General features: G+C 43.8%; 1 protein-coding gene across 6 annotated transcripts in view; it reads right to left on the bottom strand.

The window, feature by feature from the left end:
- Nucleotides 1-13,028, bottom strand: part of AKAP7 (A-kinase anchoring protein 7) — a 160,950-nt gene that overhangs the window by 142,748 nt on the left and 5,174 nt on the right. For 5 of the 6 annotated variants that reach the window (XR_006388865.1, XR_006388864.1, XR_006388863.1 and 2 more), the window contains exons 2-3: nucleotides 9,935-10,066; nucleotides 4,386-4,519 (exon numbers count right to left, since the gene is read on the bottom strand). Coding sequence is in view for 3 of the 6 variants with exons in the window: in XM_044292023.1 (XP_044147958.1) it covers nucleotides 4,386-4,519; nucleotides 9,935-10,066 (266 nt within the window). In the remaining 3 variants the exon portion in view is untranslated. The remainder of the gene's footprint in view (nucleotides 1-4,385; nucleotides 4,520-9,934; nucleotides 10,067-13,028) is intronic. The other variant, XM_044292026.1, reaches the window with a different exon arrangement.

Genomic DNA, 13,028 nt, shown 5'->3' with positions numbered 1-13,028 from the left:
ATCAGACTCTTATCCCTTATCTTGTGGATAGGTGTTAAGTTGTAATGGGAGAACCCCTTTAAGAATGGACTGAGGTGGCTGTTTACGCACACAGATATTTTATTTCTAAAATAAAGCGACCCAATTCTCTATATCTCTTTCAGATATGTAATGGATTCATTATACAGAGGCATCATGAGACATGCAGACTGTGAGAGACCATCTCCCACTGTAATAGCCAAGATCAAAGATACCAACTGCAGCATCTAAGGTGTCTGACAGAGGTAGGGGGCTCCCACTGTGAGCCCAATACCACCAGCGATGCAATCTCAGGGCAACCATGGGTCTGCCTTAAATGGGCATTCCCATCACCTACAATGGGGGCATATCACTAGGATATGCCCCCATTGTCTAATAGGTGTGGGTCCCACCTCTGGGATCCGAACCTACAAGGAGAACGGAGAGGGGAGAGCTGTGGCCGGAGGATCCCAGGTTTTCCGGGGGTGCACCCACCGCCAAGCGCTGCTCCCCTACAAGTGAATGGGAGCGCACGAGTGGCCCCTGCTTCCATTCATTTCTATAAGGCGGACGGAAATAGCAGAGCCAGCGCTCAGCTATTTTCAGCGGCCCCATTGAAATGAATGTAGGGCAGCTGCGCATGCGCCCTCCATTGATTTCTCTACTCCGTTCTCTGGGACCTGCACCTATGAGACAATGGGAGCATATCCTAGCGATATGCTCCCACTGTATGGGAAGGGAAAACCCCCTTAAAGGGGTTGTCCAAGTTATATTTATTGATGACCTATACTCAGGATAGGTCATCAATATCAGATCGGAGGGGGTCCTACACCCGGCACCCCCTCCGATCAGCGCTGCCTCCTCTTCACTGTTTTACCTCTCCCAACTGGTTCAGGACCCGACTAGAGGGACGGCCATACTGGACTTAGTATTAACCAATAGGCCGGACAGAACAACAGACGTGCAGGTTGGGGGACACCTGGGAAATAGTGACCACAAAGTAATAACCTTCCAATTATCATTCAAAAGAGCGTTTCTACAGGGAGGAACAAAAATACCAAACTTCAAAAAAGCTAAATTTAGCCAACTAAGAGAGGCCATAGGCCAAACTAACTGGGACAAAATCCTCAAAAATAAAAATACAGCCACAAAATGGGATATCTTTAAAAACATCCTAAAATCTCATTGTGAGAGGTACATACCATATGGGAATAAAAGGTTAAGGAACAAAAAGAAACCAATGTGGATAAATAGAACTGTAACGAAAGCAATAAATGACAAAAAGAAAGCATATCATTCACTGAAACAGGAGGGGAGCACGGAAGCACTGAAAAACTATAAGGAAAAAAATAGAACATGTAAAAAACAAATAAAAGCGGCCAAACTAGAGACCGAGAGATTAATTGCCAAAGAGAGTAAAACTAACCCTAAAATGTTCTTCAATTATATAAATGTTAAAAAGTATAAATCTGAAGGTGTCGGCCCGTTAAAGAGTAATGAGGGGGAAGTCGCAGAGAGCGATGAGGAGAAAGCAAAGCTGTTAAATATTTTTTTCTCCAATGTATTCACTGAGGAAAATAAATTGTCAGATGACATGCAGAATGCAAAAATAAATTCCCCATTAAAAGTGTCCTGTCTGACCCAGGAAGAAGTACATCAGCGACTTAAAAAGATTAAGGCTACTTTCACACTAGCGTTCGATCGGATCCGTTCTGAACGGATCCGATCATAATAATGCAGACGGAGGCTCCGTTCAGTACGGATCCGTCTGCATTATTTTTAGCATATAACAGCTAAGTGTGAAAATAGCCTCGTACGGATCCGTCCAGACTTTCAATGTAAAGTCAATGGGGGACGGATCCGCATGAAGATTGAGCCATATTGTGGCATCTTCATACGGATCCGTCCCCATTGACTTACATTGTAAGTCTGGACGGATCCGCACGGATCCGCACGCCTCCGCACGGCCAGGCGGACACCCGAACGCTGCAAGCAGCGTTCAGCTGTCCGCCTGTCCGTGCGGAGGCGAGCGGAGCGGAGGCTGAACGCCGCCAGACTGATGCAGTCTGAGCGGATCCGCTCCATTCAGACTGCATTAGGGCTGGACGGCTGCGTTCGGGTCCGCTCGTGAGCCCCTTCAAACGGAACTCACGAGCGGACCGACGAACGCTAGTGTGAAAGTAGCCTAAAATAGACAAATCGCCAGGACCGGATGACATACACCCCCGTATCCTAAAGGAATTAAGTAATGTCATAGCCAGACCCTTATTTCTGATATTTGCAGACTCTATACTGACAGGGAATGTCCCACAGGATTGGCGCATGGCATATGTGGTGCCAATATTCAAAAAGGGGCCAAAAACAGAGCCTGGAAACTATAGGACGGTAAGTTTAACATCTGTTGTGGGTAAACTGTTTGAAGGTTTTCTGAGAGATGCTATATTAGAGCATCTCAACAGAAATAAGCAAATAACGCCATATCAGCATGGCTTTGTGAGGGATCGGTCATGTCAAACGAATTTAATCAGTTTCTATGAGGAGGTAAGTTCTAGACTTGACAGCGGCGAATCAATGGATGTCGTATATCTGGACTTCTCCAAAGCATTTGACACTGTACCACATAAAAGGTTAGTATATAAAATGAGAATGCTCGGACTGGGAGAAAACATCTGTATGTGGGTAAGTAACTGGCTGAGGGATAGAAAACAGAGGGTGGTTATTAACGGTACACACTCAGATTGGGTCACTGTCACTAGTGGGGTACCTCAGGGGTCAGTATTGGGCCCTATTCTCTTTAATATATTTATTAATGATCTTGTAGAAGGCTTGCATAGTAAAGTATCAATTTTCGCAGATGACACTAAACTGTGTAAAGTAATTTACACTGAAGAGGACAGTATACTGCTACAGAGGGATCTGGATAGATTGGAGGCTTGGGCAGATAAGTGGCAGATGGGGTTTAACACTGATAAATGTAAAGTTATGCACATGGGAAGGAAAAATGCAAGTCACCCGTACATACTAAATGGTAAAACACTCGGTAACACTGACATGGAAAAGGATCTAGGAATTTTAATAAACAGCAAACTAAGCTGCAAAAACCAGTGTCAGGCAGCTGCTGCCAAGGCCAACAAGATAATGGGTTGCATCAGAAGGGGCATAGATTCCCGTGATAAGAACATGGAGTACTGTGTACAGTTCTGGGCTCCTGTAAACAAGGCAGACATAGAGCTGGAGAAGGTCCAGAGGAGGGCATCTAAAGTAATAACTGGAATGGGGCAACTACAGTACCCTGAAAGATTATCAAAATTAGGGTTATTCACTTTAGAAAAAAGACGACTGAGGGGAGATCTAATTAATATGTATAAATATATCAGGGGTCAGTACAGAGATCTATCCCATCATCTATTTATCCCCAGGACTGTGACTGTGACGAGGGGACATCCTCTGCGTCTGGAGGAAAGAAGGTTTGTACACAAACATAGAAAAGGATTTTTTACGGTAAGAGCAGTGAGACTATGGAACTCTCTGCCTGAGGAGGAGGTGATGGTGAGTACAATAAAGGAATTCAAGAGGGCCCTGGACGTATTTCTGGAGCTTAATAATATTACAGGCAATAGCTACTAGAGAGGGGTCGTTGATCCAGGGAGTTATTCTGATGGCCTGATTGGAGTCGGGAAGGAAGTTTATAGTCCCCTAAAGTGGAGAAAATTGGCTTCTACCTCACAGGATTTTTTTTTTTTTTTTGCCTTCCTCTGGATCAACTTGCGGGATAACAGGCCGAACTGGATGGACAAATGTCTTTTTTCGGCCTTATGTACTATGTTACTATATTACCTTCTAGCCGTTGCATCTGCAGTGGTGAGCAGGTGTAATTACACCCAAGCCTTCCTATTGAAATGAATGGGATGGCTTGGGTGTAATTACACCTGCTCACCACTGCAGATGCAACGGCTAGAAGGTAAACAGTGAAGAGGAGGCAGCGCTGACACAGTGCGAGTCTCCTCTTCAAACAGCTGATCGGAGGGGGTGCCGGGTGTCGGACCCCCTCCGATCTGATATTGATGACCTATCCTGGGGATAGGTCATCAATAAATATAACTTGGACAACCCCTTTAAGCATCTGTATATTAATAACTGGCAATAATACTAGCCTGTGTCAGGCTGGCAAATTGAGCACACAGTTTTTTTCGTGTATAGGAAAGCACAGCAGACTATAAGCAAACTTTACAACGGCACATGTAGAAGTCCTACTTTGGAGGTATAACTTGGGGAACACTCCCAAAATATTCACCTGATAGAAAACTCAGACCTAATGAGAACACGGCCTAACTGGAAAGATAAAGATCATATCCTTATGTAAGTGCAATGAAAATAAATAAAATTACCTTCACATTTGTAATGGGCAGAGATACAAAATAATTGGCCCTCTTTTGCTTTTTACTTTTACCATCATCTTCATCACTTTCTAGCTGATGTCGTTTCCTTTTCTTTTTCACTTTTTTGTCCAATGTGCCTTTTGCTGAAAGAAATGACATTAATGGATTATATGTGACATTCAATTTTAAAGTTGTCCAACTTCTAAGTGGGTTTTAAATAACACCCCCCACACACCCAGCAGAACCAGTGGAAGAACACCTGCTCCCTGACACTCTGTTCCAGCTCCACTGGTCCAACACGATCTTCACTGGACATGACACCGCGGTCATTGCCTGCAGCGGCGCACACACTCCCGTCCATGCAGGATGTTTATATGTGGGGACCGAAGCATACTGAAGACAGCGGTGGACCCACGGAGCTGGAAGTAGGTAAGTTTGCTTCCCTTGACATGTCCTGCTAAGTTGGGGGTTATTTAAAACCAATTTAGAAGCTGGACAACCCCTTTAAGGCTAGACCTACATGGCACACGTGTGCTAACCTAGTTCATTTAAAGGTGTTGTCCAGTCTAGGAGCCAACATGTCGGGAGTCTGACATCCGGGACCCCCACCGATCAGCTGTTTGAGTAGCAGTAGCACTGTGGTCTCCTCTCAGCTTTTCCTTGGCCAGTGATGACACGTTCATCTGTCATGTGGCCTAGGCGCAACTCAGCCCCATTCAAGTGAATGGGCCTAAGCACGATACCAAGCACAGCCGCTAAAGAAATGTAGGAGCCCCAACGATCAGATACTGATGACCTATCCAGAGGATAGGTCATCGGTTCTGAAGTCTTGGAAAACCCTTTTAAAGGGAACCTGTCATCAGTTTTATGCTGACCTTATTGAGGGCAGCATAAATCAGTGACAGAAATGCCTATTTCAGCGGTGTGTCACTACTGAGCTAAAAGGAAGTGGTTGCTGAGAACCAGCATCATAATCATTGCAGCCCAGGCCTTGAAAAGAGTCATGGCCAACTGAGAAGAGTCCTGGTTATCCATAATCTCCTGCTCTCCTCGCCCATCTGATGATGATTGGCAGTTCTCTCCTAGACTAAGGGAGAAAACTAGGTAGAAGCCTGTCAGTCATCAGCAGGTGGCAGGAGAGCAAGAATCCATGAATAACCATGACTCTTAGGCCCCTTTCACACGGGCGAGTATTCCGCGCGGATGCGATGCGTGAGTTGAACGCATTGCACCCGCACTGAATACCGACCCATTCATTTCTATGGGGCTGTTCACATGAGCGGTGATTTTCACGCATCACTTATGCATTGCGTGAAAATCGCAGCATTCTGAATATAGAATGCATAGTAAAATAACGCTGGAGGGGTTAAAAAAATAATAATAATAATTTAACTCACCTTAGTCCACTTGATCGCGCTGCCCGGCATCTCGTCTGTCTCATTTGCTGAACAGGACCTGTGGTGACGTCACTCCGGTTATCACATATTCCATCACATGATCTTTTACCATGGTGATGGATCATGTGATGGATCATGTGATGACCAGAGTGACGTCACCACAGGTCCTGTTCCTGCAATGAATGCTCACCACAGGTCCTGTTCAGCAAAGGAGACAGAAGAGATGCCGGGCTACGCGATCAAGTGGACTAAGGTGAGTTAAATTATTTTTTAGTTTTTTTTAACCCCTCCAGCGATATTTTACTATGCATTCTGTATTCAGAATGCTATTATTTTCCCTTATAACCATGTTATAAGGGAAAATAATACAATCTACAGAACACCGATCCCAAGCCTGAACTTCTGTGAAGAAGTTCGGGTTTGGGTACCAAACATGCGCGATTTTTCTCACGCGAGTGCAAAACGCATTACAATGTTTTGCACTCGCGCGGAAAAATCACGGGTGTTCCCGCAAAGCACCCGCACATTTTCCCACAACGCCCGTCTGAAAGAGGCCTTAGGTGGCCATAACTCTTTTCCAGGCCCCGTTTGCAATGATTGTGATGTTGGTTCTCGGCAACCACTTGCTTTTAACTTATAAATGACAGACTGCTGAAATCAACTCACCTGTCTCTTCTTTAGGCTTCATGCACACAACCGTTGTTTTATTCCGTGTCCGTTGTGCCATTTTTTGTTATTTTCTGCGGACCCATTGACTTTCAATGGGTCCGTTGAAAACTCGGCTAATGCACCGTTTGTCATCCACGTCCGTGATCTGTGGTTCCAGTCCGTCCAAAAAATATAACCTGTCCTATTTTTTTTGCGGAAAACGGTTTGCGGACCCATTCAAGTCAATGGGACCGCTAAAAAACACAGAGTCACACAAGATTGTCATCCACGTCCGTTTTTTTCCTATCATTTGCATGGCAAACCTGTCTTAGATTTTTTTTTACTTTCCTTCATGTCTGGTGATCCTCCAAAAATAAAGGAAGACACACGGAAACAAAAACGGAAACGGATCACGGAACAACGGAACCCCATTTTGCGGAACGGAACACAACAACGGTCGTGTGCATGAGGCCTTATGCTGCAGTTAGTATGGTCAGCATAAAGTTGATGACAGGTTCCCTTTAAGTTTGTGTTTGTAATGTGAAACAATGTATATAGTGCAAATTGGAGGGCACTCAATTATCAGGAAGCATACGGAATACTCCAATATATATTAATAAAACAACATTTATTAACTGAAAGAAAATAAAATATAATATAGTAGATGCACCAATATACAGGTTAAAATCTGACACTAACAGCGATCTGAATCTCCTATCTAGTACTTACACAATGTGTCTATATAATGTCCTGAGTTCAAGGACGAACACCCAGCTCCCTAAGGTGAGCTATTCTATTATAAAAGCTATGCTATTATATATTTTGTGGGTAGCTGAATGTTGGTTCACAAACTCTCCACCATAATGCACATTATTTAAGCTGATTCATATGAATCAGGCATGTCCAAACTGCGGCCCTCCAGCTGTTGCAAAACTACAGCTCCCAGCATGCCCTAATAGCTGTAATCTATCCAGGCATGCTGGGAGTTGTAGTTTTGCAACAGCTGGAGGGCCGCAGTTTGGACATGCCTGATATAAATAAAGGTAAAAAAGGATAAATAACATATAAATAAAAATTATAAGTGAATATATGCATTAATGACCATATTCAATCTCTTGTTTAATTTCATGTATATATAGGAACCATAAAATATAAGTTGCATCCTCAAATGACAGACAGAAAATTAAGCTCCAGTTCGGACAGTTGAGGTGAAAGAGGTTCCGCTGTTCAGTCAATTGAAGAAATTCATGTAGATAAATGTAGAAATGTAGATAATGTAGATGTAGCTTAGATAAATGTACTGAGACCTTTCACTTAGTGATCCATTGCCTCATTCTGGAGAAAAAGTACTTTTAATCCAAATGAGTAGTTAAGTGCACCGAAGGTGGGCCCAAGCCACTCTTTGCACCCTTGCTTCTCCTGCCAGTTCATCTCTTTCCATCTTGATTGACAGGGCCAAGCAAGATGACTAATCTGGAACATGGCCCTGTCAATAAATAAAGCCATCTAGATTCTAGAACATTTCTGAAGGTGTCCACCAACAGATATGTTTCTACCATGATGCCATGTACTACATACACTGCCGGAAGTTAGAAATCCTTCTAACAGGGCGACCAGTCTCTTCTCACTCTTCCAATGACACAACAATTACAGACTGCCAGATCTCTACAGGAGCCATGCCTGTGGTGAATGCTTGCCTTTGTCAAGTAAGGCTACGTTCACACTCGCGTTAATATTTTCCGGTATTGAGATCCATCATAGGCTGGTTTCAAACAGGCGTTGCGGGAACATGCGCGTTTTTTCCCCACGAGTGCAAAGCGTTTTAACGCGTTTTGCATGCGCATGAGAAAAATCAGCATGTTTGGAACCCGGACTTCTTCACAGAAGTTCGGGTTTGGGTTCAGTATTCTGTAAATTTTATTATTTTCCCTTATAACATGGTTATAAGGGAAAATAATAGCATTCTTTAATACAGAATGCTTAGTAGAAGGTCAATTGAGGGTTAAAAAATAAAAAAGATTAACTCACATAACTCACCTCCTTCAATTGATCGCGTAGCTGCCGGTCTCCTGTTCTTTCTTCAGGACCTGTGGTGACGTCACCGTGCTCATCACATGGTCCATCACCATGGCGATGGATCATGTGATGTATCATTTGATGAGCACAGTGATGTCACCACAGGTCCTTTGACAGGTCCTGAAGAAAGAACAGGAGACCGGCAGCTACGCGATCAATTGGAGGAGGTGAGTTTATTTTTATTTATTTTTTTAACCCTCAATTGACCTTCTACTAAGCATTCTGTATTAAAGAATGCTATTATTTTCCTTTATAACCATGTTATAAGGGAAAATAATACAGTGAATAGACTTTCATCCTAGCAACCATGCGTGAAAATCGCACTGCACCCGCACTTGCTTTCGGTTTTCACGCAGCCCCATTCGCTTCTATGGGGCCTGCGTTGCGTAAAAAAACGCACAATATAGAGCATGCTGCGCTTTTCACGCAACGCACAAGTGATGCGTGAAAATCACCGCTCATGTGCACAGCTTCATAGAAATTAATGGGTCCGGATTCAGTGCGGGTGCAATGCGTTCACCTCACGCATTGCACCCACGCGGAAAACTCGCCCATGTGAAAGGGGCCATAGGGTCTCAATACCAGAAAAAAAACGCTTCCATTTTGTCCCTATTCATTGTCAATGGGGACGAAACGTAACTGAACAGTACAGAATGCTCCAAAATGCATTCTGTTCTCATACCGTAGAGCAAACTGCAGCATGCTGTGGTTTGCTTTCTGTCCTGGGATGCGGAGCAAGACGGATTCATCATGACCCAGAGTGCAAGTTAATGGGGACGGATCCATTTTCTCTGACACAATCTGACACAATAGAAAACGGATCCGTCCCCCATTGGCTTTCAATGGAGTTCATGACGGATCCGTCTTGGGTAAAGATAATACAACCGGATCCGAATTCATAATGGATGCAGATGGTTGTATTATCAGTAACAGAAGCGTTTTTGCTGGACCATTCTGGATACAGCAAAAACACTAGTGTGAAAGTAGCCTAAATCAAATCAAATCTTTTGATATTTCTCTGTGAAATATCAAAAGTTTTCTGAAAACTCACTTCAGTTACTCTTTAAGAGTCAGTGAAGGAGGCCGGGGATGGAAAAGAAGTGGCTGATAAAAGGAGAATAGATCGTTTTCTGTGATAAAATATATTACAAAGTTTCTTATCTTCGCTTATATTATTTGTTGAAAAACCAGTGACCTATTAAAGGGATTGTCTCAGCAAGACCATGGCCATGGCCAGTCAGCATTATATGGAATCCATTTTTAAGGAATTCAAAACAAGAATGCTTTGAGTCTCCCTGAACAGGAGTCGCTCTCCCAGATCGGCTCCCTGTCCTGGCTCATAGATCAGTGCAAGTGACGCGCTACATGATCTCCATATCACAGCCTATGAACAGGGGTTGTCTTCATAAGCCGTTCAATACGGTAAAACATACTTACTTTCAAACACATAACTAATGTCTGCACCTGCAAATGGCAGCTCTGTCAGCAAAGACTTCGCTGATCCTGGATTTTTCTTATGGGGGGTTGTTCTCTTTTGCTGATTTTTCTCTGCAGCTTCATTTTCACAGGCTAAAATTAAAAAAGAGTAAAGTGGCTGTAAAACCATTATTCTGTATCAATAATATATGATACATACTGCCTGACAAATTACCGTAATGCGTTAGCCTTGTTTCAACTGTTCTGCAGGGTTCATGCATGGAGTGATCATAGCAGTCCGCAATGCACGGGCACCGACCATGGGCCAGCCGCATGCGGATCACGACCCCCTTCACTTGAATGGGGTCCGCGATCCGTTTGTTCCGCAAAAAGATAGGACAAGTTCTATCTTTTTGCAGAACGGAACCCCACTCCGTAGTGCTTCTGTAGTGTTCCGTTCCGTGAAAGCACCTTTCCCTCACAGCAGAAGTAAACTGACATATGATCCTTATCCTAATTTTACTAATCTACTATTATACTAGCAGAAAGCACCTTTCCCTCACAGCAGAAGTAAACTGACATATGATCCTTATCCTAATTCTACTAATCTACTATTATACTAGCAGAAAGCACCTTTCCCTCACAGCAGAAGTAAACTGACATATGATCCTTATCCTAATTCTACTAATCTACTATTATACTAGCAGAAAGCACCTTTCCCTCACAGCAGAAGTAAACTGACATATGATCCTTATCCTAATTATACTAATCTACTATTATACTAGCAAGCAGCACCTTTCCCTCAGAGCAGCAGTAAACTGACATAGGATTCTTATCCTAATTCTACTAATCTACTATTATACTAGCAAGCAGCACTTTTCCCTCAGAGCAGCAGTAAACTGACATAGGATCCTTATCCTAATTCTACTAATCTACTATTATACTAGCAGACAGCACCTATCCCTCAGAGCAGCAGTAAACTGGCATAGGCTCCTTATCCTAATTCTACTAATCTACTATTATACTAGCAGACAGCACCTATCCCTCAGAGCAGCAGTAAACTGACATAGGCTCCTTATCCTAATTCTACTAATCTACTATTATACTAGCAGACAGCACCTATCCCTCAGAGCAGCAGTAAACTGACATAGGCTCCTTATCCTAATTCTACTAATCTACTATTATACTAGCAGACAGCACCTATCCCTCACAGCAGCAGTAAACTGCCATGGGATCCTAATTCATTTAGGAGTTTTATCTCACTGCGCTGGCTGCTACAGAAGGACAATATTTTATATAAATTTTCAATGGCTTAGTACTGCCGAAAAAGAAAAAAAAAAGCCAAACGTTCTTTAAAAAAATGTTTTCGATGACTAGTGAGTTACAAAAAAACACCCCTTTCTGATGGAAGTGTCCCTTTAATTAAAGATACCTACCAATCAATAACTGTTAGGGCGCATTCACACGACAGAAGAGTTTTGCGGATCCACAAATTGAGGATCTGCAAAGCATGGATACCGGTTCTGCAATCTGCGGAGAGCACATGGCAGCCACTATCATAGAAAATGCCTATTCTTGTCCGCAAATTGCAGACAAGAATAGGACACGCTTAATATTTTGTGTGAGGCCGCAGAACGGAACTACAGATGCGGACAGCACATGGTGTGCCGTCCGCCTCTTTTGTGGCCCCATTGAAATGTGAATGAGCCCTGAGTCTGTCAGCATGAATATATCCTAAGGCAGAGATCAGCAACCTCCGGCACTCTAGCTGTTCTGAAACTACAACTCCCAGAATCCTCCTTTTCCTTCTATGAAGTTACAAAAGGAACTACAAAAACAGCTGAGTAAGGCTACTTTCACATTAGCGTTTTTTGCGGATCAGTCATGGATCTGCAAAAATGCTTCCGTTACCATAATACAACCGCATGAACGCATCTGGTTGTATTATGTCTTCTATAGCCACGACAGAACCAGTTTTCTATTGTGTCAGATTGTGTTAGAGAAAACGGATCTGTCCCCATTGACTTACATTGTGTGTCAGGACGGCTCCGCACTACATCACACCGCGGACAGAAAAACGCTGCTTGCAGCGTTATTCTGTCCGCGATGGGGGCGCAACCAAACGGAACAGAATGCATTTTGGTGCATTCCATTTAGTTCAGTTTTGTCCCCGCTGACAATGAATGGGGACAAAACTGAAGCGTTTTCTTCCACTATTGAGATCCTATGACGGATCTCAATAGCGGAATTGAAAACGCTAGTGTGACAGTAGCCTAAGGGTCCATTCACACTTCTGCAATCCTGTTCCGCATTTTGCGGAATGGAATTGCAGACCCATTCATTTCTATGCATCCAGAATTGAGGATCCGCACTTCCGGGTCCGCAATTCCGTTCCCAAAAATAAATTGAACATGTCCTATTCTTGTCCGCAATTGCGGACAAGAATAGGCATTTTCTATTAAGTGCCAGCGATGTGCGGTCCGCAAAATGCGGAACGCACATTGCCGGTATCTGTGTTTTGCGGATCCGCAAAACACTTACGGACGTATGAATGGACCCTAAGTGTGCATGCTGGGAGTTGTAGTTTGTCACCAGCTGGAGTGCCAAAAGTTGCTGATCCCCATCCTAAGGCATCGTTCACACTTCAATCTCAGTATTTATAAGCCAAAAACAGAAATGGAACCAACCGAAAAAAAGTATAATGTGATGATTTACTCCTCTTTCATGTTTTGGACCCGATACTGTTTTTGGCAAAATACCGGCCAGATTACTAAGGCGTGGCTAGGGTGGCCACTGACTTTACCCCAGAAAGCCGAATCTCACCGGCCACACCCCAAACTTCTAAACCACGCCCCTGTTCTTTCCCCTGCTCTGTTAAGCCACGCCCCATCGCCAGCAAAAAAAGGTGGGGAGAGAACTTTCTGACTGGAAGGAGAGCTGGGGGCAGCCCGGGGTGCTTCTCTCCCCCTCAGTCAGCCACAGGGAGCCATGTATGGGGGCTCTAGTGACTGACTGGGGGTGAGAGAAGCCTGTTAGTAAGTCAGTTTGTGCTGCCAGCTCACGCTCAGATAGCGCAATGCTGCTGTCTGAGCGTGAGCTACTGAAAAGGAGGACA

Source organism: Bufo gargarizans, chromosome 4, assembly GCF_014858855.1.
Source record: "Bufo gargarizans isolate SCDJY-AF-19 chromosome 4, ASM1485885v1, whole genome shotgun sequence".
Lineage (NCBI taxonomy): Eukaryota > Metazoa > Chordata > Amphibia > Anura > Bufonidae > Bufo > Bufo gargarizans.
Note: the sequence above shows the minus strand (reverse complement) of the source record. Positions and strands in the feature narration are given on the sequence as shown.